Genomic DNA, 24,358 nt, shown 5'->3' with positions numbered 1-24,358 from the left:
CAGCACTGCCAGGTCACCACCAACCCATGTCCTTCAGCACCACATCTCTACAGCTTTGAAATCCCTCCAGGGATGGGAACTCCACCACTGCCCTGGGCAGCCTGGGCCAGGGCTAGACAACCCTTTTGGGGAAGAAATTGCCCCCATGTCCAACCTGTGGTGGTCCACAGGCACTGACCTTAAATTTTAGATGTTCTGCTGCAGCCCTTTGCTCTTATAAATCCTCTTTATATAGATACTGTCCTCCAGGGTTCCTTTCATCCATCCTTGTTCCCCTGCCTTGTACATCTCTCTAGTGACTGGCTATTGTCTCCTGCTCTTCCTCTTTAGGAGACAGTTGAGGAGTCTCTTGCTGATTTCTGAGCCCTTTCCCAGTTGTAATTCTGTTAGACCTGAGTGACAGAGACACATGTGACATTCCCCAGTGCTTTGCAAAGAAGCAGCAGGGGTTTGCTCAGGTCCTCAGACCCAGCAGACTGTTTGTCTGCTCTGGGATTTTCCTTTGTGCTATTTTCATCTGAGCCTGGACTGGTAACTTCGACCCCATCAGAGGCCCATGAGCACCTACCCCATGCACCCAGCTGAGCTCAGGGCTGTTTGTGTCGGGGGCAAGGAGCTCCTGCTCTGTGAGCATTCCTGACCACTCATTCTGCTGTAGCTTTTCCAGGAGCAATTTCCAGGCACTTTAACTTTGGGAAGAGCCAGCCTAGCAGGGCTTGGAGTCACAACTCCACTCCCTTTTGCTTTCCAGCCCCTGCAGCAGCTGCTGATCCATTGTAATCCCTGAATTGATCCTGTCATTGCAGTTCAGGGAATCAGAAAAATACCCCATAGGGGAACAGGCTCACTGGGCTATAAATCTGATAGCTACAGCTCCATAGGAAAGTGCTGAAAGAGGCTGCAGAGAACAAAAGCCTGCCTGAAAATGCAGCAAGAAGCCTGGCAGCCCAAAGAGGGAAGGAAAGAATGAGCTTAGTAGGGAGGGCTGCATGCATTGTGCTTTGCACAGGCAGCAAATCCCTGTAGCCAGATGCTTTAGTCATTAGTCCAGATTGTGACCTCACTCATAGCTAGGGTTCCAGGCAGGACTGCATGGAATAGTTCAGCCACACAGGGAGCATCAGGTGGCAGAGGTTATCCATCAGGGTAGAGAGCGTGATGGGCTCTGTAGGAGCCAGCACACAGGGCATGTGCAATAGTCTGAGGATGCTGATGAAGTTGGAGGTGGCTTTTCTTCCAAGCTGTTTGTGTAGGCACATCCCTGAGACCATTCTCTCTTCCATCTCTCCTGAGAGCTGGGCTGGGCTGGGCACAGTCGTGGTCCAGATCTGCTCCCTGAGCAGAGACGCTGGACTGGAGCCGCCTGCGGGCATCATTGTCTCTGCCAGGCCTGGGGTGTTTGCCTCCACAGCTTCAAGCATGCCAGCTGCTGGGTTCCCCACCTACCCTGAATGCATGTGAATTACAGGTTGGTTCCTGCACTACAGGTGGACTTGTGGCAGCCCAGCAGCCCCTCCCACATTGCCGAAGGGACGGTCACCGACGTGCGAGTCCCCCGGAACACATCCCGGAGCCTGCTGCCCTTGCTCCAGCAAGCAAACATCCCCTACACGTAAGCCTCTGCTTTGCTTTCTGTGAGAGACCCTCAGAGACCCCAGAGATAGGCTCCACCTCGGGCAGTGAGACTGGAGCCAGGCATTGCTGAGGGAGCAGCCGTGGGAAGGGAGCACCTCCCACAAGCAGGCAGCTGGGACTCAGCCTCCTTGTGTGGAGCCAGGCTGGAGTGCTTGCAGTGCACACACAACCACAGCTGGCCAGAGCAGGGTGCTGATGGCCATGCCCCAGCCTGCTCTGCCTCCCTCTGTGTCCATAGGAGCAAGGGTTGCCTAATGGTGTGCCGTGGCCATGGGGAAATCTTTGCCATGTGTTACAGAGGACTCTGCTGGCTCTGCTCAGAACTCCTCATCCCTCCTGCCCCAGCTCAGGATGAACACACGCTGGGGATCACACCTCATTTGTAGTGTTTCCTAAGAGCATTCAAGACAGCCTTGGAGTGCACTTATCACTTCATATTTATCAATATGACACAGCAGACAAGAGCAATCATCTTGTCATTAAAGCCTTTTCAGGGGGAGGCTGAACAGCTGAATAATTAGCTGAGGAGTTCTTTGAATTCTCCAATGTTTGCTGAATAAAGCCCAACGTGAGGCTATTTATACTTACTTCTCTCTGAGAAAAGGATGGCACTGATCACACACTCGGTGTGCTTTTAGCAGCATCCTATTTGCGTTATGAGAATAGTCTCTTACTAATTTGTCATTCTAAAAACACAGCCCCAAAGCTAAGGAAGTGAATGGCATGGACCCAGGAGCTGCAGTGCAGAGTGAGTTTCACAGGGACTCAGCATTGCTCTGCTTTTGTTTGCCTTTAAAATGAGGTGGGGATTTCTCTAACTGCCTTCCTCTGCCCACCCAGAAGTGTGCCCCAGTTACAGTGCCCCAGCAGCTGTGCTCAGGCCTGCTGCTGCTCCTGCTCACAGTGCTCACCTGCAGTGGGATGGCAGGAGGGTTTTTATAGCTGATACAAGCACTTGAAGACCTTCACTCAGGTTGTGGAGCAGAGCAGGCAAGGGCAAGAACTGTGGGAGTGAAGAGTCTCTGCAGGTCACCTAAAACACTGTGCCACAAATGCTAGAACATCACAGGAACTATCCACAGGGGAAATTCCCTCTCTGCCAATCACTTCCATTTTTGAAGGCTCACAGTCCTGCAGTACAAGTGGATTATAGACCACAGCCAGTGCTGCGCCATGAAGAAATGAAGGTGCCTCCTTCACCTTGGCTGCATTACCTCCCTCCTCCTGTTCTGCTGTCTGGACCAGCTCCCTGTGCCTTGGAAAGCACTGTTACATCTCAAAGCAGCTGGAGAATTTCTTTGGCAGCACATATCCAAATGAGCCTGAAGCAGCTAATGGTCAGAACTGAGCAGATGAAGTAGCATCAGGGTGGTTTAGCTCCTGCTGCATTTCCCTGCCCATGGTGGCTGTTCTGCTGTGGCCTCTGTGTTCTGATAGCTTCACAGGATTCCCTCTTTCCTTACCTAGGATCCTCATAGCAGACCTACAGCAAGCAGTAGACAACCAGACTGGACTGAGGCCACACAGAAGTCGAAGGTCCCTCTCTGGGTACAACTATGAAGTATATCACTCCCTGGAAGAGGTAAGTGAACATTCAGATGGTTCCTCTTTCCCTGATTCAGTCACAGCATGGCTTGGGTTGGAAGGGAACTTGGAGATCATCCAGTTCCAACCATCCTGCCATGGGCAGGGACACCTCCCACTAGCCCAGACTGAACACCTCCAGGCAGAGGGCATCCACAGCCTCCCTGTGCAACCTGTTCCAGTGTCTCCCCACCCTCACTGGAAAGAATTTCTTCTTCATCTGCAGTCTAAATCTCCCTTCCTCAAGCTTACCCACTGCACTCTTGGTTTTCATAAGGCCAAGGCTTCACTGTCTCTCCAAGTTATGGTTACCTCTTGCTCTTCAGAATTGTTCCAAATCTTTCTTCTTCAAAACAAAGAGGAGGCCTAAGAGCTGAGGTTAACAAACATGTTGCAGTTGCCTCCCATGAAGTGCAAAGAGTGAAGCAGCAGCTTCATTGCTGTGTTTCCAGATCCAGGACTGGATGCACCACCTGAACAGAACCCACTCAGATCTTGTTCACATGTTCTCTGTTGGGGAATCCTATGAAGGGAGACCACTCTTTGTGCTCAAGGTAAGGATCCAATGGGCATTAATCAGACTAAAATCTGCAGTCAGGGACAGACAGTTGGTTGTTCATGTCACAGCAGGTACTCTGGTGAGCAGTGCTCCCTAAGGAGGAGCTGCTGAGAGCTAAGATCTCTGAATGGCAACTTTAATGCACACAAAACCCCAAGAAGCTGGAAAGCCAGAAGCCAAATCCTGTTAGCTTGGAGGATACACATGGAGATGGATCACAGTACAAGTTCAATTAGCAGGATTTGGATTTCAGGAGATTGGAAAGTTCTGTGTTTATAGACAGCCTGTAAAGCAGTCCTGGTGGGGAGAGACCCCAGCGGGCTCTGGAGCCCATCTCAGCACGTGCCACATACTCTTCCTCCTGAGCTGCTGACACAGTCCCAGGGCTGTGCACTGCCAGCTCACTTCATCAGAGCCATAAATGAAAGGCTCTCATCAGGACACCACAGATCAGGTTTGATGGATTTTCTTTTCAGTGCTCTTGCAGAGTTCTGAAAACCTGACTCTGCACCAGACTACTCCCAGCAGCAGCATTTTCCCTCACCCTGCTCCACGTGAGGTTTGAGTATCCTTCCTCAGAAAAGAGGAGCTGACAGCTCTCTCTTTGGCTGTGGTTGTGGGGTTGGGTTTTTTTCATAGATCAGTTTCATTATCTTGGCCACGTCTGCATACCATGGGCTTGGCCACAGCTTTGAAAGGACTAAATATTGCTGCTTCCCAGGAGGAAATTGGGGGTGGTTTTGTGTTTCTGCTATTCTCTTGCTTCTCGTTGTTGTGCTCTCTCACCTCATGAGCCCTGTTGGTGTTTCTGTGGCTATTCACACCTCAAGTTAGGTACTAGATCACGGCCCTACAAGAAAGCTGTCTGGATAGACTGTGGGATCCATGCCAGAGAGTGGATTGGCCCTGCCTTCTGCCAGTGGTTTGTGAAGGAGGTGAGTGGTTAAAGCTTCACACTGGTAAACGTGGTGGCTTTGCTAGAGCTGCTCTAACCTCATGAATAGGAAAAGTAAGTCACTGTTATACTGCACTGCTTTATCTGTAGAACACTGAGGTGCTTGCTGAACAAAGCCAGTAGTGACAGCCAGGCACAGGGCAGAAGCAGACACACACTGGCAGAGGTGTGAGTAGGGATTGATTCCAGGACCCTACACCATGGCGATTGTGGCTCTGGTCCTGGGCCAGGTGAATCAGTGCCTGTGTGCTCTGCTTCAGATCACCTCAGAGAAAGCTTTGCATTGAGAAAGACTTCTCTTGTCTGTGTAATGTCACAAGAATTGCGCTCCAGACCCTTCCCCAGCTTTGTTGTTTTTCTCTGGCCCTGCTCCAGCAGCTTGATGTCCTTCTTGCAGTGGGGGGCCCAAAGCTGAACCTGGGATTTGAGGTGTGGCCCCAACAGTGCTGAGCACAGGGGGGCAATCATTTCTTTAGTCCTGCTGGTCACACCATTGCTGACCCAGGCCAGGCTGCTGCTGGCCTTCCTGGGCACACTCTGGCTCATCTTCAGCCACTGACACCCACAGGTCTTTCTCTGCCAGGCAGTTTCCAGCCACTGCCCCAAGCCTGGAGCATTCATGAGGTGGTTGTGACCCAGCACTTAGCCCTGTTAAACCTCATCCCTCTGGCCTCAGCCCACTGATCCAGCCTGTCCAGATCCCTCTGTAGAGCCTCTCCACACTCCCACATCCCACCCAGCCTGGTGTCCCCTGCAGATGTACCTTCACTCTTGTCTGCCCACTGGCCATGCACTGCCCGTGCTCACCAGTGGCTTATTTTCCTCTTTCCTGGGAGCAGTGTTTCAGACCAGCAGCAGGCATCAGGAGCAGAACACATTATGCTCACAGTCCATCACTCTATGAAAAATGTCTGGGAGAGGAGGATGGAGTTGAGATGATGAGAGTGTGTGGTTCAGGATATTGCTTTTCTCATTAAATGGATTGGACATTTTTCATAAGAACTCTGGGAACTCTGAAGGTCTCTCTGTGTTTCCAGCTCTGCAGTTCTCTCTCACTGGCAAACTGCCCCCTGAAGCACCTCTGCAGCCCAGCAGCACACTCCCCACCCTCCCTGGCACTTAGGGGCAGTCCTGAGAAAGGGCAGGCAGCTTGGCAGCAGATTTTTCCTGGCATGTTTGTTGTCTCTGAGGAATAGCACCAGCAGCCCATTGATGTAAGGCAAGTGAAAGGAAATGTTGGATTTATGTGGTGTTAGCTTCTTTCCTAGCAGCAGCAGCATCCACTCATCCCTCTGCTGTGCAGGCTGCCAGAAATACTTCACTGGGCTTCCACCCCACCCTCTGATCTCTGGCAGTTGTTTTGCTGAAGTAGCCGTGCTCCTGTGCACAGCCAGGCTTGGCAAGTGACCCAGCTGAGGCAGCAGCCTCCCTGGATGAGTTAGGAATGGCACTCAACACTCAGGCTCAGGACTGGGTGCTGCAAACTTGACCCACACAGCTTAGGAACCCTTGGTATCCTCTGGAAGCTGCAGCCTCTGAGTGCCAGTGAATTAACTGGGGTGGAGGTGCCACCAGAGGGTGGAGGTGCCACTGAGCAGCCAGCTGCTGCTGTGGCTTGCTAGGGTATGGGGCAGTGGCTGCCTACTTTCCAAAGAGCATCTGGAGCTGTTCAGCTGAGCAGGGCCCAGCTCCCTTCCATCCAGAAGTGCAGAGCAGACCAAGGCAGGTCAGACTTGGGAAGGAAGGGTGGGAGGGCAAGAGGCTTAATAACAGCATTGCTGCTCCTGCAGGACAGGCTTGGGTCTCTCAGCTGAAGATAATCACATCTTCCACCAGCATCAGCAGCACTGCTGGCCTCTGACAAGCCCTTCCTCAAGGTTCTTGGATTTCAAGGCAAGAAATGGGACCCCCTGCACCACACAGAACCCCAGACACAGAAGGTGACAGCTGGGGGCAGGCTTTTGTTTATTTTACTTCTGAAGTGCTGACCTTGGTGCTGCTTGCTGCCAAGCCCATCTTTCCACCCCATAATAATGAGCTAAGAGAGACACAGGCTGGCCAAGCTGCACAAGGGCAACACCCACCCCCACTGCTCTAAGCCTGATTTCTGAGTCCCCTTGTGGGAGGCATTGGGATGCAGGCTGGCAATGAGCCAGCCATCAGCACTGGCATGGACCTGGCCTCACCAGGAGCTGTGCAGGGATTGAAAGCTCAGATTCTTCCCCAGGAATGTTTACGAAGGGCTTGACTGTACAGACAGGACACCAAAATATCAGCACACAGAGGATGGGATCAGGACATCAGCAGAGTCAGACACAGGTCCCGGCAGCAGACCCAGGCAGCCTCAGTGTTAAGAGGGTTGGCTCCCCTGCACCATGCAGGCCATGCAGTCAGACAGCCATCAAGCCATAAGTATTCCTGTTCTGGGACCTGCTGAAAGCCAGTCTAGCACTTACTCTGCAGAATTCCACCCATGGTCCTGATGGACAAAACATCTGCCATGTGCTGTGTCAACAGTCGGAGCAGCACTCAGTCACTCAGCCCAGCGCTGACATCCACGCTGGCAGGAGAGCAGCTTCACAGCCTGCAGCATTCCTGGCCCTTGCTGAGTTCCATCAAAACTAAGTAATCCTTCAGGAGGACAAAATATCTCCCCCTGCTAGCCAGAACTACCAGAGCCTCAAAATGCTGCCTGGTCATGAAACTCAGATTGGTTTTCACCCAACTCAGAAAGAGTCACAGTGATGTGAAGCAACAGAGCAGTGTTTGCTGAGGGTCGTCTGCTTGACCTCTCACTTGTCAGCAGCCCAAAGCCTTTTGGACAGGTACAGCTGCCACGTCCCACCACCAGAACCAGCAGTTCAGACTAATCTTCATTTCAAGGGTGCTCATTACTCCTGAATTTAGTTATTCTTGGGGACAGTGGGGTGAGTTTTCCCCATGACAGACTTCCCATCACCATTCTTGGAATGGAATTATGGATATAAGGTAGCACACAGGAACTTCCACCTCAACATGAGGAGAAACTTCTTTGCTGTGAGGGCAGTGGAGCCCTGGAGCAGGCTGCCCAGAGAGGCTGTGGAGTCTCCCTAACCTTCTGTGACTCTGTGATCTCTGCAGCACATCCTTGCAGCTGAAAGCAGGTGGCTGATGTGCAGCACAGCCGAGGAGGAGCACGAAGCAGCAGTGAAAACCACCAGCAAAAGCTTCCTGGCTGGGCCCTCAGCTGTGGTGGGTTTGGATTTCAGTGGGCAGAAGGCAAGGCAGGGCCAGGAGGATGCCATGCAGTACCATGGGCTCACCACCACGAGGCATGGCAGCCATGGCTTCCACAGCAGTCCTGCCCACAGGCTTCTTCCTGCGGTGTCTCCTTCCTCTTCTGGTCCCCAGGGGATTTTCACAGGTTCTGTACCACAGCAGGGCACTTAGAGAAGGTGTTTGCCTTTGCTGTGATGTCTTCACGTGGCAACAAAGCACTTAACAATGCTTTCCAGTTTTCCTTTCCCAAAAGGAGCTAAGTGCTGCAGTATTTCTCCTGCTCAGCGGCACCCTCCCTGCCCACGCTCTCGAGAAGGTGCCATGGCTCTCACTTTGCTTGCAGGCAGTCATTTTTCACAGGGTGAACATAAAATGCAGGTAGCCCTGCAGCTGTGGGATGCCTGGAGTGGGAATTGTTCAATGACACTGCTAGTGCAGACTCCCATGTAAGCATTAATCACCAGGATTCTGCCCTGAGAAGACTTTTCAGCTGTTGGGTAGGTTCTTCTTCAAGGCAGAAAGAGAATTCACATTATTGTTCCAACACACTGCTTGTCTCAGGGAAGGAATTCTGGTTTCTATTTTAGCAATTCACTCCTGGGTGATGATGTTAAGTAACTGAGACCTTGGTAAAGCTGCTGATGTGCAGAAACACTTCTGAGCATGGGAAAGAGCTGAAAAAGGGCTGCAAAAAGGTCTGCAAAAAGGCTGCAAAAAAGGCTACAAAAGGGCTGCAAAAGGGCTGCAAAAAGGGCTACAAAAAAGGCTGCAAAAGCAAATTCTGTCTGCTGGACAGTTCAGTTGTTCCAGCAATGGACTGAGAAGCAGTAATTTTCATCTTAATTAGCACCTGTGTCTGAACAATTTAATTAAGCACTGTGTTCAGCTGAGCTCTGCTGGATTGCCCTCAGTATGTGCCACCCTGGACCAGCATAACTAGCACACAGAATTCAAGCATCTCAGGAGGTCTCCACCAACTTGGTGGGGGTTAGTTCCACACAGTTAGCAGAGGAGACATTTGTGTGGTCCCTGGCAGAGTATCCTCAGTACTTTTTAAGGTCCTCTCTGGCTTTTTTGCTTCAGGCTCTGCAGACGTACCAGACAGACCCTGCCATGAGAAAGATGCTCACCCAGCTCTATTTCTATGTCATGCCTGTATTTAATGTGGATGGGTACCAGTTCAGCTGGACAAACGTGAGTAGCATGAGTGGTGGGACTTGAGGAGCTGCTCAGGCAGGAAGGGTGGGATGGTTGTTGGATCGTTCCAGGGCAGCAGTCTGTGCAGCCTGCTCCATGCCTTGGTGGCACACGGCGTGGAGGTGGATTGCAGAGGTTCTGGCAGTGAGCACCTGCAGCAGGGGAGCTTGTTCCAGCTACAGAGGGGTTCTTGCTGGGCTGCAGTAGCCATGCTGCTCAGTGTACTCTCTGATAACACCGCTCAGGATCGCTTCTGGAGGAAGACGAGGTCGAGGGACAGGCGGTTCTGGTGCCACGGGGTCGATGCCAATCGCAACTGGAAAGTGAAGTGGTGTGGTGAGTCTGACAACCCCTGGTCCCCTGTGCAATTACCCTGCATTTAATTACCCAGCAGTAAGCAGGACAGGTCACAGCCACAGGGAAGCCTTCTCTTTTCCATGGCCCGAGCTAAAGCCACAAGCCAGGGCTCAGATCTTCCTTTGAGCTTCTAAAGCAACAAAAGTCCTGAGCTTTGAGCTCATCACAAGCCAGAAGCTCTGCTGGGGAGTGTGGTAGCAGTGACACATGGCTGTGCTCCTGCAGTCACACCAACAGTCTGAGCCTGGCCCACCACAGTTCAGCAGTTACCTGACTGCAGCTTCAGGAAGCATTTCAGACTTCATTTTGTTTGACTCCTCATCTCCCTGAAGCAGCTCTAGGACGTTTGGAAGTGTCAGACTTGCCTTGTTGGACTCACAGAGAAATGTCTGCAGACTTTTTTAAAGGCCATTATTAGTAGTGATTTAATGGGAAAAAGAAAGTGGAGATGCAGCCTGAAATTCCCAGCACTTCTGTAAATGTGATGTAAAATGTGACCTCAGTGTTGCACAGAGTCCAGGGCAGCAGGTATGAAACACTGGCAGGAGGGTTGGAAGGGGTCCACTGCAGAAGTGGTGCTCTGTTAAATCTTACAGCAGGGCAGTGAGTGAAGAGCCCCAGGAGCTGTGCTGCAGCAGAAAGCAGCAGCAGCCTCTTGTGAAATACAGCAGTGGGTACCTGCTCCTTCTGCTGGCCTCTCTCCCATCCCCAGCAACTCCCTTCACCCCTGCAGCTCTTTTCTCCTCCTGCATTTGTCTACCTCCCTTATTTACTCTCCACACTTGTAAAAGCAGAAGTGGTGTTTGCAGAGTGCTGGTGCCATGTCCCTGCCTTCAGCCCATCCCTCTCCCACGGGAAGCCTCTTGCTGCACCAAGCAGCTTGCAGTCAGAGTCAGCAGCAGCCAGTCTGGCCTGCAGTGGCTGCATTCTTTCAGTAGGTGCTTGAGACCTGCAGGGACAGAGTGAGGGTCACTAACCTGCCTGGGGTAATCCAGCAAAGCTGCTGAACACAGGCAGCCAGTTGGTAAAGGGAATTTCCAGTATGGAAACTGTGGTCAAGGTCTCCATGGAAAGCCTCCCTGTGTACCAGCTGCCAGCTTCACTGAAAAGCAGCTCACAGCTGGGGATGCAAATGGCTCACCAGAGCAGACTGGATGGCTCAGAGAGGTTTTCTCCTCACTGAACGTCACTAAACTGAGTCATATTTCACCACTGGGTCCTTTCCCTTGTAGGATTCTGCTGCTGATGTCCATTTCCCTCTCTAGCACTGCTGCAGGAGATGGAAGTAGCCATAAACCCCCAAATGCTCCGAGGCTCTGCTCAGTAGCTCTCCTTTAGCTGTACCACCTGAGGAGACATGGAGGCTCCTGGGATCTGGATGACTTGGTGGCCATCTGTTCTGCAGGGAAGAGACCATCTGCCCCCTCTACAGCCCTTCCATCCCCACTGCCCTCTGGGCACTAATACCTTTGAGTCCCCAGCTGTGGCCACTGAATAGCTGCCTCCATTTTCACCTTACAAACGAAGCTGCAGCATGAAATTCTCCCACTTGCTCATTCTTTTGCCACCAGGCTGACTGCACAGCCCTGTTGGAGCTGCCCTTGTTATGCCTCCTCACACACCGCCCTGTGTTATTGTTTGAAGGTGGCAGTGCTGCCCTGCACAAAGGGGAGCTGATAAAACTGCTGTGGCTGGTCCCTGGTGGCACCAGGGAAACTGCTGCTGCTCTGTGGGGCAGGGTAAAACGTGTGGCACTCTGAAATCCCAGTGGATGCAAGAGCAGAGTGCGTCTGCAGAAAAATTGTTCTGTCAGGCCCAAGCCCTAAGCTGGCAGTGCCTCAGGTCCAGGACTGCTCAGAGACAGAGGAGCCACTGCCACATCTCCTTTCCAGAGGTTCAGCTTTCAATACCTCCTGGATGTTACAGGCAGGATGAGCTTCTGCAGCTCAGAGCCACCTGAGCAGGGTGATGTGGGGACAGATATCCTCACACCTGACCCCCAGCCCCAGATCTGAAGGAAGATGAAGCCCTGTGCCAGCTGAGATGGTTTGTGTTTGAGCTGGCTGAGCGCTGTCAGCTCCTTCCCCTGAGGTCTGCAAGAGTGAAAACAGGAACCAGCCTCCTGTTTTAAACCAGTCCCTTAGGTAATGCCTGCTGAATTTGTTGACCCACCACTGCCACCAGCAGCATGGTGGCCAGAACATTCAAGTCCTCTTGAGGGCCAGGTTTGTCTTGGCAGTGACCAGTGGAAGAGGGACAGCTCTCTGGTGGCAAACAGAGCAGCAAAGGCCATGGGTGAGTCCTGACACCACAACACTCCCATAAAATGTGCTGCTTGTGCAAAGCCTGGGGAGAAAGTGGAACGAAACAAAGGCAACCTCTCCTTTCTCTCCTGGGTTAGAGATGTCCTCTGGGGAGAGCTGTGTGGAGCTGTCCATGGGATGAAGCAGCAGAGTGCTGCACTGAGCTCCCATGGGCTCCAGCACATCACTCACAGTCTGGGTACTGCTTTGCACCCTTCAGCAGGCTGAGCCCAGAGCTCCCTGGGGGCTGACAGCAGCTCTCTCCATCCCTGCCAGATGAAGGAGCCTCCCTGCACCCCTGTGATGACACCTACTGCGGGCCCTTCCCCGAGTCCGAGCCCGAGGTCAGGGCTGTGGCTCACTTCCTGCGCAGGCACCGCAGGCAGCTCCGCGCCTACCTCTCCTTCCACGCCTACGCACAGATGCTGCTCTACCCTTATTCCTACAAGTATGCCATGATCCCCAACTTCAGCTGCGTGGTGAGTACTGAGCACTCGCCTGGGACAATGTGCTGCTTCCCTGGGGAATGTGGTTTGGAGAGCAGATTTGTCTCCTCCATGCTTGGCACATGTTTAGAATGACAGAATGGTTTGGCTTGGAAGGGACCTTAAAGACATTAGTTACAATCCCCTGCCATGGGCAGGGACACCTTCCATTAGAGCAGGATGCTCAAGGTCCCATCCAACCTGGCCTTCCATTTAATGTGGAATTTATCCTGGCTTCAGTTGATATTTACTCTGGACGCAGCTGCAATCCTATTTCTGGTTGTAGAACCTTCTCTCCCCAGTAGTCAGTGGTAAATTGATTAAAATGGTATCGTGCCTTCCATCCACCAGTGCCTTTAAATTACTTTATAGGATAAATCCCTGGGTTTTCATTCTAGTTATTATCATTTTATTTAATTAACTGTAATTGGAGTGATGTAGCCAAGTCCTTGGGCCTCTAGCTGAAAGCCTGTCCCTTTGTGCTCAGAGCTCAGGAGCACAAGAAGAGCATCTTCCATGTGCTGAGCAAAAGAACACTGAGCTGTTCCTGTTTAGCAGCCAGAGAAGGAATCTCATCCATTTCACCAGAAGCCCCTTTAAGCATCACCCTGCTCAGACACAGTGCTTGTACTGCTCTAAGACAAGCAGTTAATTAACAGCAGGGGCTTCTGACTATGAGAAGATTAAATTAAGATGTTTTTGACTCAAGATTTACAGGTCTGTGCAGCTCACGTATTCCATCCTCAGCCTGACACAGAACTACTCCCAAGGTCTGTTTTGAGCCAGCCCCCTGCAGTAAATCCCTCCCTGTGGCTTGTCCTGGTGGGACACGTGGCTGAGCTGCTCCTGCTCCTCCAGCCAGTTCCAAGCCTCTTTCTCTCTCTCTCAGTGCCCAGTACAATTACACTGTCCAGATATCTCTCACTTTGGCCTTGAAAGTTGAGGGGCTTTCAGCTTTCTGCTTTAAGCTGTTTGACTGCAAAGGAGCTTAACTGCACCTTGGATTTCTCCTGTGCAGCATAAATGATGTTGTCAGTCCCTGGAGCTTTGCTGAAGTTTTGCTCAGCTGCCCTCTGCGGAGGCTGAGCAGCGAGCACTCCACAAACTAAACTCTCTCTGTGGGTTTATTTCTCTTAAGACACTTAATTTCAGCAGCTGCTAAAAATTCTCCCTTCTGATGTCATTCCTGGGAAATAGAGCAAATTAGGTTAGCTAAGCAGCCAGAGGAGCTAAGAATATGAGACTTGTGGGGACTGACCAGCCAGCCATCCACTGACTGAATAAATTCACAAATCTTCTTTTTACTCTACCTTCTCCAGCCTCTTTTGGGGAGAGAGAGAGAAAGGAGCTCCCCAGGTGAATTGGGGGAACTGTTGCACACCAAAACCCCAGACAGTGGCGATTTCAAACCACAGGAGCTCATTCCTTTGAAGACCAGCAAGTGCAGGAGTATTTCAGACCTGACAAGACAGCAGAAGGTGAAGAGATGGTGCTAGGAGGAATCAGCATCTCCTGTGCAAGCAGATGATTCCTGGGTGTCTGATGGAGATACCCAAAGTAACACAAGGCAGGAGAAGGCACAGCCAGGAAAGTCACTGGAAGGAAAGGGAGTCTGTAAGTGGGAGCTCCACATCGAGCAGTAAATCTTCAGGACATGCTGATCCTGTTGCTTCAGGGCCATGCTGAGCCAGGGAGTGACTGCCCCTCTGCACACCCCCTCTATCTCTCCATTCACAGCTTTCCAGACCAGACCAGACCAGGCTTTGATCTCTAGTAGGTGTTCCCCAGGTCTGTGAGACCTTGGATCAGGCTTCTCATCAGGGGGAGAGCAGCACAGCCCTACAGGGACAAAGACAGGCACTGTTTTAGACAACAGCCCTGCACCAAGGGAAGCCAAGTCCCACTTCTAAATATTTTGTTGGTGTTTGGACTCCATACTCCTTTTTTATTGTGGTGGGTCAAAAACCAGGGAGGTTGGAGTAAGAGAGTGAAGTAATTTCCTGTTATTTTGAAAGCTCATTGCAGGGATCGAAGTGGAACTGGCTGGGATTTGAATGGGCTCCTGTTGCTTATTTACTTATGTGTTTTAATACTTGCCTGCAGCCAAAGGCTCCATCACCTGGTGGCTCCTAAATCATCTTTAATATTTGAAGTGTCTGAAATGGTGACTTGGGCTGAGGTTTCACATTCTCCAGTTCTCTTGGGAATTACAGGGAGCTGGGAAGCAGCAGATCTCTGTTTCCTGCTGCTGCTGGAACAAGCTCTGCTGGTCTGCAGGGACTGTGGACAGTGGAGAACTGCAGGGCTCCATGTGCACAGCAGATAAATAACATTTGGTGCTAACAGGGGGCCAGGATTAATCCTGAGCAGAAGAAGGGATGTGTCTGTCTGGGTGGGATCATTGCAGTGAGCTGTCAGTTACCATTTCGATTGAAGTGTTCAATTATTCAGAGCTGCTTTGAAACTGGAGAGCTGTGTGCTGATCACAACATGCATATTCTGCTCTAATTTAGGCACAACTCTTATTAATGCTCTCCCGAAATCTCTTCTGTTAAGATACTTAAAATGAAAGTGCCCTTTTAGACTGAAAACAGCCAGCAGAAGCACTGCTCCATCTCCAGAGTTCTACATCTCACCCCCTTGCCATCCCTTCCCTCCCTGTGCAGTCGGTTGCCTCTGTGTCAGCAGTGAGCCTGGCTGGGTCCCTGTGTGTCTGTGTAAAGGGTTGGTAATTTCAGCTGAAGCTTTCTCCTTGAGGCTCTTCAAAGGCTGCTTGTCTGAATTTACTCAGGACCTCACTGCATGATGCACTTGAGAGCTGTCCTCTTCTCTGGGGACAGAACTCCAGCAGTGGAAGCAAGCAGCACCCCTCAAGGATAAGAGCATCAAGTTCACAGTGTCCAGGGACACCTGCCCACATGCAAGACATGGACCTGGGTCACTCCTGGTCTGGCCTCCAGGTGGTTGCTGCCTCTGCACAGAACCAGATTCCGATCCATCCACAGCCCAGGTTCCAATCCATCCAGATTCCAGTCCCATCAAGCCTTCCATGCCAGTCTGATTCCTGTTTGTTTTTCTCCCCCCAGGAGTCAGCAGCCTATGATGCTGTCACCGCCCTGCAGTCAGCCTATGGCGTACAGTACAGATACGGTCCCGCATCCAGCACCTTGTGTAAGTCCTCCTCTGGCAGGGGGTGAGGACTTGGACCTACCTGGAGTAGGGAGGAGGTCACCTTCTGACAGCAAAGCAAGCAAGCACTGTCTGCTGCAGCTGTGGGCGGTGGGGAAGGTGGAAGGTGAAGTTTTGTAACTAAGGCAGTCGGTTGATTGCAGGGAGATGGACTCAGCTGATGCAATGAGGCTGCAATGCAATGGTTCCAGGGGCAACAGCCTGCAAAGCACAGCTCCAGAACACAGGAAATAAAAAGACAAAACAAGCACACAAAGAGCATGGCTTTATCAGGTAGTGTAAATGCACTGCTCACTTTTGAGCTGCAGGGGAGGAAAGAGTTCAAGCAGGTCTCATTTTTCACCCTCCCTGTCCCTCTCCTGGGCAGTTGTGGCAGACACAGCCACCCACAGAGCTCAGTCTGCAAATGCTGAAGGGTGGGGGACAAGAGGATGGGGCCAGACTCTTTCCAGTAGTGTCCAGGGACAGGACAAGGGGCAATGAGCACAAACTGGAACCCAGGAGGTTCCACCTGAACAGGAGGAGAAAATTCAACAGTATGATGGTGCTGGAGGCCTGGAGCAGGCTGCCCAGAGAGGTTGTGGAGTCTCCTTCTCTGCAGAGCTTCCAACGCCCCCTGGCCATTGTGATCCCGTGCAAACTGCTGTGGGTACCCTGCTTTAGCAGGGGGTTGAACTGGATGAGCTCCAGAGGTCTCTTCCAACCCCCACCGTACTGGGACTCTGTGACCCCCTCTGCTATTGCTGTGTTTTGGCTGCCAGAGCTGCACTTCTCTGGGCCTCCATCTCCCAGCACAGCCCTCACCTTGTGCTCCCTGCAGCGCAGTCAGTGTCTGTGTCAAAGGAGGAGCTGTGTGAATTACTGCCAGAGCTGCTCAGACGCCAGCAGGCCACAGGAGGGCTGGTCTTTATAGAAATACAAGTGTCTGGGGTAATCAGCACATGGAGATAAGGAGAGCAGCAGCAGCTCACTTCCTCGGCAAGGTTTGTTAATATTAGACACCACCTATGCAAATGCTCTCATGCTGCAAGGAAAGGGTGAGAAAACAAGACAGAAATGAAAAGAATTGTAAAAGCCCTTTGAAAAGGAGGATGTAGATTAACTTTATCAGCTCTCCCCCTGCAAAGGAATTGCCTAAAAAAACCCCAATTAAACCTGGGAGCGTGCAGAGCTCTGGCCCAGCTGGGAGATCTTTGTGGAAGCAAAGCTTCACACCGCACCTGCCTGAGGACAAGAACAGTTTGAGGCTGTGTTCAAAATGTTCTCTTTTATTGAAGTTTTGCTTTACACAGAACAGTTTGTCATTAATTTTTTTCCCTGTGAAAACCACAGGTCTCATCCATGCTGTGCTCAGTACCTTTCAGCAGGTGCTGGATGCTGCTGGCTGTTCAGGATGGAGAGCTGAGTCTGTTCACTGAGTCCTGGGGATGACACCAGCAGACCCCTCTGGTGCTTTCAGGGTGACCCCCATGTAATCTGCTGTGGTGGGTTGAAATTACCCCCCAGCTAATTTGGAGAACTACCCCCCAAAGTAAGTTGGTGCCAGACTTAGCTCAGTTTGGGATGGAAGCAGATGAAGCTCTATTTACAAGCAAACTACACTCTAGAAATATGAAATGCAATGAATATGTACAAAATATACAATAGATGTACAATATAGAGAGAGGAATTTACAATTTATAAACAACACAGAAACTACTCAGACCCCTCCTGGATGGATCCAGGGGGACGATTCACCTTCTCCCCCACTCCCTCCCTCCTTCCATTACCTCACACAGTAGTCAAAACAGAGATCCCCTGGCAAGGCCACAGAAGAGGGAGAGAGAAGTTGCAAGCAGAAAGGACAGAAGAAGAAGAGAGAGAGCAAGAACTGTTTCTGTCTCTGCTATCTCCATTAGCAAGCCAATGAATCATATAGACCTTAGCATTATTTTCCTTTTGTATCACAGAATCAGAGAATGTAAAGGGTTGGAAGGGACCTCGAAAGCTCATCCATCCCAAGCCCCCTGCCAGAGCAGGGTCACGTAGAGCAGATCACACAGGAGCTCATCCAGGCAGGTCTTGAATATCTCCAGAGAGGGAGACTCCACAACCCCCCTGGGCAGCCTTTTCCAGGGTTCTGTAACCCTCACAGGGAAATAATTCTTCCTCCTCTTTCCATGGAACTTCCTATGCCTCAGCTTCCACCACTGCCCCTTGTGCTGTCATTGGGCATCACCCTGCAGAGCCTGGCTCCAGCCTCTGGGCACTCACCCTTTACGTATTTATAAACACGACTGAGGTCACCCTTAGTCTCCTCTTCTCCAAGCTGAAGAGCCTCAGCTCCCTCAGGCTCTCCTCATAAGGAAGACGTTCCACTCCATCATTTTTGTGGCTCTGGCTGGACTCTCTCAAGCAGTTCCCTGAGGTCTTCTTGAACTGAGGGGCCCAGAACTGGACATAACATTCCAGATGTGGCCTCAGCAGGGCAGAGTAGAGAGGGAGGAGAACCTCTCTCTCCAATGGTATCCAATGGTAATGATCAATTTTCCAGTGGTAATAATTTTGCAGTCAGGGAGTAGGCTAAAGCTCCCCCTTAACAGTGTAACAGCTGCTCTCTGACCTCCCCTGGCAGACGTGAGCTCGGGCAGCTCCATGGACTGGGCCTACCGGAGCGGCATGCCCTACGCCTTCGCCTTCGAGCTGCGCGACACCGGCACCCATGGCTTCCTGCTGCCCGAGGCGCTGATCCGCCCCACCTGCACTGAGACCCTGCTGGCAGTCAGAGCCATCGCCCTGCACCTGCTGGCCAAGTGCCGCTGAGCACTGCTGCCCAGGGCTGCTCCTGCTGCCCAGGGCTGCTGCTGGCACCCAGGGATGCTGCTGCCGCCCAGGGCTACTCCTGCCTCCCAGGGCTGCTGCTGCCACCCAGGGCTACTGCTGCCGCCCAGGGCAGCTGCTGCCGCCCAGGGCTGCTCCTGCCGCCCAGGGCTGCTGCTGCCTCCCAGAGCTGCTCCTGCCTCCCGTGCCCTTTGCCAGCCCCAGAGTTCCAGGTGCCTTCGCTCCTGCCAGGCTGACTCAGTAGAAGATGGGAGGAGATCCTCCGATGCTTGCTCTGCCCAAGTCCATGGAGTGACTGTACCAACACAGCCACCAGCTTGGTGTAAAGTAATCTGTTCTTTTTGCCATAAGCTTTAATTCTGCAACTTCGGTGGGACACGTCCAGGCCCACACACAGATGCCTGGAATAACTCTCCACTTCCTGACAGCCCTTGGCCTTTCTCCTTTCCTGAGAGGAGGATTTCCCTCTGTGGGGTCTCTTGGCCCAGGGGATGAAGTTTACATTGATGTCTCTGTCCTTTCTGACCCAATGCAGCCCACAGCTGGCTGTGCTGCTCATGGCACCATGGCCTCCTTCTGCACGCATACAGCCCTGGGATGGACTTGAACTCAGCAGATTGCCTTTGAAAGTGCAGCTTTTAGCCAGTGACATCTGACACACTCAGTGCTCTGCTTTGTGGAAGGACAAAGCAACCTGTCACGACTTGGAGCTGGGAAGCCAGCAGTGGATGGGGCACCTGAGTTCTGCTGTAGCCCATTCCCACCAGCCAAGGAGCCAGCTCTGCTCTGCAATCAAGGGCTGCTAGCTGCTGATTTATGCTCAGTGTCCCTGCAGGGACCTGGGGGCTCTGTGGCTGCTCTTCTCAGAAGTCACACTTTTTGCATGTTTTAAGGGAATTAATAATAGATCCTCCCGTGAGCTGGAGGTGACTGCAGAAGCTTCACAGCTGAAATACAGTCAGCAAGCACCAGGTTTGGAAAAAGAATCATGAAAGCCCCGAGGCCAGAGCAGCTTTTGTTACATGTGAAATACTATTTTTTATCTTCTCTGCAAAAGTGTCCCTTGTACTTTATGACTGCTGGGCTCCACCTCATGCTGTGGCATGGTAAATAAAACAGATTTGTTAATAAAACTGTCAAAGCCTTTGGAAATACTCTTCACATTTCATTTACTTGTTGAAGCCTTAGCTCAAGGATGTGACAGTTTTGCCCTGCCCCCCCCACCCCCCCACCCCGGTCAAACAATACCCACCCCAAGGATGTGACACTTGAAACCTTACATCCTCTCTAAATAATTACTTGAACTTTGCAAATGAAATACTCAGCTTTCCCCAGACTAATGCAGAACCTCCTGGTCTCCATCTGTGCACATGGATCAGCAAATGCAGGGGGGTACATGCTGTGTGGAGAACATTCCACATAGAGGCAGCAGAAGACATCTGCAGTATGTCTGGGCTGTGTTTCCAGGAGGGAAGGTGTCTAAGTGCAAAAACCACCATCTATCTGCTGCAAGGCATTGGACTGGCAGGCAGAGAGGGCCAAGATTGGCTTCCTCTGTGGAGAGCCTCATCATGAAATGAATCAAAGCCTGATCCCAGTGCAGGGCAGAGGTGCATCTCCTCCTCACTCCTCATTAGACACCTGTAAGGCCAGGCATGAGGGATTTTTCTCCCTCCTTCTGCATGGCAATCATTTTCCTGAACACACAGCTCTTCAGGAACAGATTGATGCCACAGCTGAAAGAGATAAAGCTGCAGCACCACCAACATACAGCAAGAAATTAAAGAGATGCCATAAATTCCAAGCCAAGAGCAGCACTGGAACCCAGGAGATGAGGCTTAGGCAGGAATGCTTCCAAGGAAGCTCTCTTAGGCTTCACTAAATCTTGACAATGTCTATCTATTTAAGCCACACTTTATGCTCAGATTCACTGGAGTGCAGAACTCAAGGCAGCAATGAAAGGGAAAATTATTGGATGTGGATAATTTTCCTTGCCATTCTGTGTGGGAAAGCCCTTAGCACAGCCAGAGTCAGTCTGTCTAGGACATGTCTTCTTCAAAAATGAACAACAGATAAAGAACAATCTTTAAACTCTGCTAATTTCTTTGCTGCACAAAGGCGCATTACTCACACATTAATCTCTCTTTGCCTTAAGTGTTCCCTGACAATTCCATGCAGCACTGTGGAGCACACCCAGACCTTCATCAGCCCATTCACTGCTGCTCAGCACAGGGACAACAAAGGGCAGTAATGCCACAGCCAAAGGTACTCGAGATTCCTGAACTGTCCCAGCCAATCCTCTTGTTCTTGCATGGCTGGAAAACCTCAGGCAGCCCTTGTGCCTGCTCCCAGGGGACAGTGATGCAAGGTGCTAAGGAACAAGGAGGAGCTGGAGCTGCTGGCTGACTGATGCTGCTGGCCACCCTCTGTTGTCCCTGTATTCATCACCTGGGGGGCAGCTCTCAGCCTTCACCCGTCTGGGAGGAGAATTTCATACTCTGCTGCTCCAGAGATGGGATTCAACTCATCTGACTTCCAGTGTATGCAAGCTCTTCATCTAAACTCGATTGACTTGGTTCCCTCTGTAGTCCAGAGAGGAGAATAAAGGCTGCAGAGGCTGACAGGTCACATCCATCTGCACCAGGTGCCAACAGTGCTGCAGGAGTTACTCATTAGATGTCAGTCTCTGTGCATAGCAAGCGCCCAGCTGACAGCTGATGCTAGTGCCTAGCTTTGGAACTGTTGGACTTAATGAAGATAAATTCCACTCCAGGATGAGACAGAGCCTTTAACTTCCAGTACATCAACCATGCCTCAGCTCTGCCTGAGTTCAGCTGCCCAAAGTTCTTCCCCAAAGGGTTGCCCGTGGCACATAGGATGTGCAGGGAACAAACAGCCTGCTTAAGAAGAAATGGTCTTTATTTTAGCTGTCAGTATTTGCTCACAGAAAATAACTGCACATGATCAGCTAAACTGGCTGCAGCTATTTCTGCTGTGTAACTTCAGCGGTAATGCAGGCAGCTCTAATTTCTGCAGCCACCACCAGTGAAGCCTGGCGTCTTTCAGGTGCTGTGGACCATGAAGGCTTCTCCCTTTCCGTCCCTCTCACGTCTCTTTTAATCCCACCAATTATTTTTGTTACTCTGCATTCCCATTTCATTTCTTGTCCTGGTAGTTTGCTGGAGAGTCCCCATTAATAATGATTAGCTTCCTGACCCCGAGGCAGCTCCCCGATGCATTCTTTTTCTCCTTTCGTGGACAAGTTAAACACAGATCACACAAAACCCCACAGACATACAACATGCCTCTGCAGGAATCATCAAGCAATGTGGAGTATTCAAAATCTGTCATCAAAAATAGCAAAGTCGAGGGTTGGAGAGACCCAGAGAGCAGCTCTGAACATCCCAGGTGCTGTGAAGCAGTCAGTCCAGTTTTCAGCGCTCCAGAGTGCAGGGCAGCTCTGACACTTGGCTTGAAACCAGAAACATGGTGGAAGTCCAACCAAAACTGTCACAGGCATTCCAAAATGCTTTGTGGAGGTACTTGAGGGAATAATTATCTAGTAAACACTTAGTGAGTTAATTGGGCTCCTGGAATGGCTCACTGCAGAGCTGCTCCCACGGTGTTGTGGGCAGGACCATCCCTAACTCCCACACAATTTGATTGTTCTCCTTGCTCATTTTCAGCCCTGCCACGAATCCCACAGTTCATAACGTGTGTTGAAATATCAGTTATTGCACTTGGGACAGGAAATAACCACTGCTGGAGTTGCTGGAGGAAACAATCAGGCAGATTCAAAGGTCACTTCATGGCAGTTAAAAGTGGTTATTGCTCCATTCTCTTTGCTTCTCACCTTCATTCACAGACATCCCTGATCTCTCCTCCTCAGCTTTTCAACATGGATATTAAAACACTTGGAAGCCATCCTCGTTATTCATTTGACTTACCCTACCCAGAGATTAAAGGGATATTTTTCTCCAGCTGAATTCCATTCGACTTTTCTTAGTTTCTTTTCATTCTCAACCTTTCTTTTGTTGCTCTCAGCTTATTGAAAGGGACCTTTGAGAATGCATGAGTTCTGCAGCCAGCTGCTGAATCCACCTCAGATCAAGGGCGAGGCAGTCGTTCAGCATGCAACAAAAATCAGAGCTACAACCAAGGCTTCACCCTCCCAAAGGCTGAAGCCTTGGTTGTATCCTGATAACACATGGATGGGTGAGTTGCTGCTGAGCACTGCTTACACCAAGTCAAGGACTTGTCAGCTTCTCACTGGCTGAAGGACACAAGGAGCTGGGAGGGGACTTGGCCAAGACAGCTGACCCAAAGGGACAGTTTCCAGCCAAATTCTGAGCTTTTCTGCATCACCACCAGAGGCTGTTTCCTCACTGCTAGCTGCCATTTCTCCTGCAGCTGCTAATATCTCTCACTGTCAATATCTCACTTTCCCAGAGCGTGTCCTTGCTCAGCTGCAGGCTGGAGGATGCATCCCAATACAGCAAGAGCCTGCACTTCTTAGCTTTGAGGAAGAAATTTGTCACCTTGCAGAAGCTTCCTTGCACTGATGGATGTTTGGTTCATTACTGGTCACTCCAGGGTGTCACATGCCTTTGTGCAAATGTTTGGAAGCAAAATAGGAATTACTTATTGATTGATATTCCCCAAGCTAATAAACGTTTGCTTTAGGTTCTTTCAGTGCAGCAGTGGACGTGCTGCAGTCTGTTTAACCTCTTCAGATACTCACTCTGCAAACAAATGATCAGCTCTGCATCTCAGCTCCTGAATTCACCTAAAATAAACGAGCCCTCATTCAAATGCTTCAGCCCATTTCTAGTGAGTGAGTGGCACTAACACACTCATCCTATCTCTCCACCAATCCATCTCACACACAAAGAGGCAGGGCTGAGTGGTCTCTTGCACAATGGAAATACTGAAGGAAATTCCTATTAAAAGCAGTAGCTTAAACAATAATTTGGCATAAAGTGGTACTGTTGCCAAAAATAAAACATAAAATGCAAGCCCGCCCTCTTCTTGCCCATTTTCTTGTTCCTGCCCTTGTGTTATCCTCACCCTTGAGCTGACACAAACAGCCCTGGGTTGCCTGGTGAATCCATTTATCTGGAATTTATCTGGATTAAAACCCCTCTGTTTCTCATCAGGTTCATTTCAGCCTAATTAAATTCTGAGTGTAACTCAGCACATACTTCAAACATGACAATGCAAATGCTTATGCTGACCAAGGAAGCAAGAAACATGCAGGCAGAAGGAGGGCTTCTCTAAGTGGCAGTCCTGCCCTATTCTAGCTTGAAGTGATCACAGGTTTATTATTAGTGTGCTGTCAAAAAGCTCATCAAGATGATTTAAGAAGACAGTGCCACCATGAGCAGTAGATGGGACGTGCTCATCACCCCTGACCACATTTCCCCACTCATTTTTTGTGTGCAAGAATTACTGAATATGCAGGGAAGTTTGATCAGTTCCCTGATCAGTCACTGAACAGCAGCTTTTTTGTAAGCCTGTTTTTGGCTGGAGCACTGAACTGAACTGGCTCATGGATGTGGTACTGAGGGACATGGTATACTGCTGACCTGGGAGTGCTGGGTTAGTGCTTGGACTTAAGAGTCCTTTTCCAGCCTAAATGTTTCCACGATTCTATCTATAGTTGGGAAGATACAAGTACTCTTTTTTTCATCCCTTTTTGAGCTTTCTTGTTCAGTGGAGACAAACTCCTTGCTTTTAAGGTAATCAGCTAAACCTGTTCCTCGTGTCTGTAGCCTCCCAGCAAAATCTGCCCTCAAAATGCTTCCTGAAGGCCACAAAACTCTTCATAACTTATTTACTCTTTTCATACATGGCTTCCACAGTAACCAAGGCTGTCCTAGCAACTGGCTCTACCCAGAGCACTGGGACCCAGCACTCCCACCTTGGCCCTAATGGAGGGCACTGGATTGCCTTTATCTCCAGTGCTTGTGCCATAGCTCCTCTTGGATTTCCATCCTTATTGGCCCAGCTCTTGGAG

At 50.7% G+C, this 24,358-nt stretch overlaps 1 protein-coding gene across 1 annotated transcript in view; it reads left to right on the top strand.

Moving 5' to 3' along the window:
* CPA6 (carboxypeptidase A6) overlaps window positions 1-18,324 on the top strand; it is a 32,192-nt gene extending 13,868 nt beyond the window's left edge. Inside the window, exons 3-11 of the mRNA XM_054394654.1 lie at window positions 1,488-1,612; window positions 3,103-3,217; window positions 3,672-3,773; window positions 4,609-4,713; window positions 9,075-9,185; window positions 9,434-9,524; window positions 12,125-12,327; window positions 15,420-15,504; window positions 18,137-18,324. Of these exons, the coding sequence (XP_054250629.1) occupies window positions 1,488-1,612; window positions 3,103-3,217; window positions 3,672-3,773; window positions 4,609-4,713; window positions 9,075-9,185; window positions 9,434-9,524; window positions 12,125-12,327; window positions 15,420-15,504; window positions 18,137-18,324 (1,125 nt within the window). The remainder of the gene's footprint in view (window positions 1-1,487; window positions 1,613-3,102; window positions 3,218-3,671; window positions 3,774-4,608; window positions 4,714-9,074; window positions 9,186-9,433; window positions 9,525-12,124; window positions 12,328-15,419; window positions 15,505-18,136) is intronic.
* Window positions 18,325-24,358: the final 6,034 nt, after the last annotated feature.

Source organism: Indicator indicator, chromosome 31 (genome assembly GCF_027791375.1).
Source record: "Indicator indicator isolate 239-I01 chromosome 31, UM_Iind_1.1, whole genome shotgun sequence".
NCBI classification, from domain to species: domain Eukaryota; kingdom Metazoa; phylum Chordata; class Aves; order Piciformes; family Indicatoridae; genus Indicator; species Indicator indicator.
The sequence above is the reverse complement of the archived record's forward strand: the minus strand, read 5'-3'. Positions and strand labels throughout refer to the sequence as shown.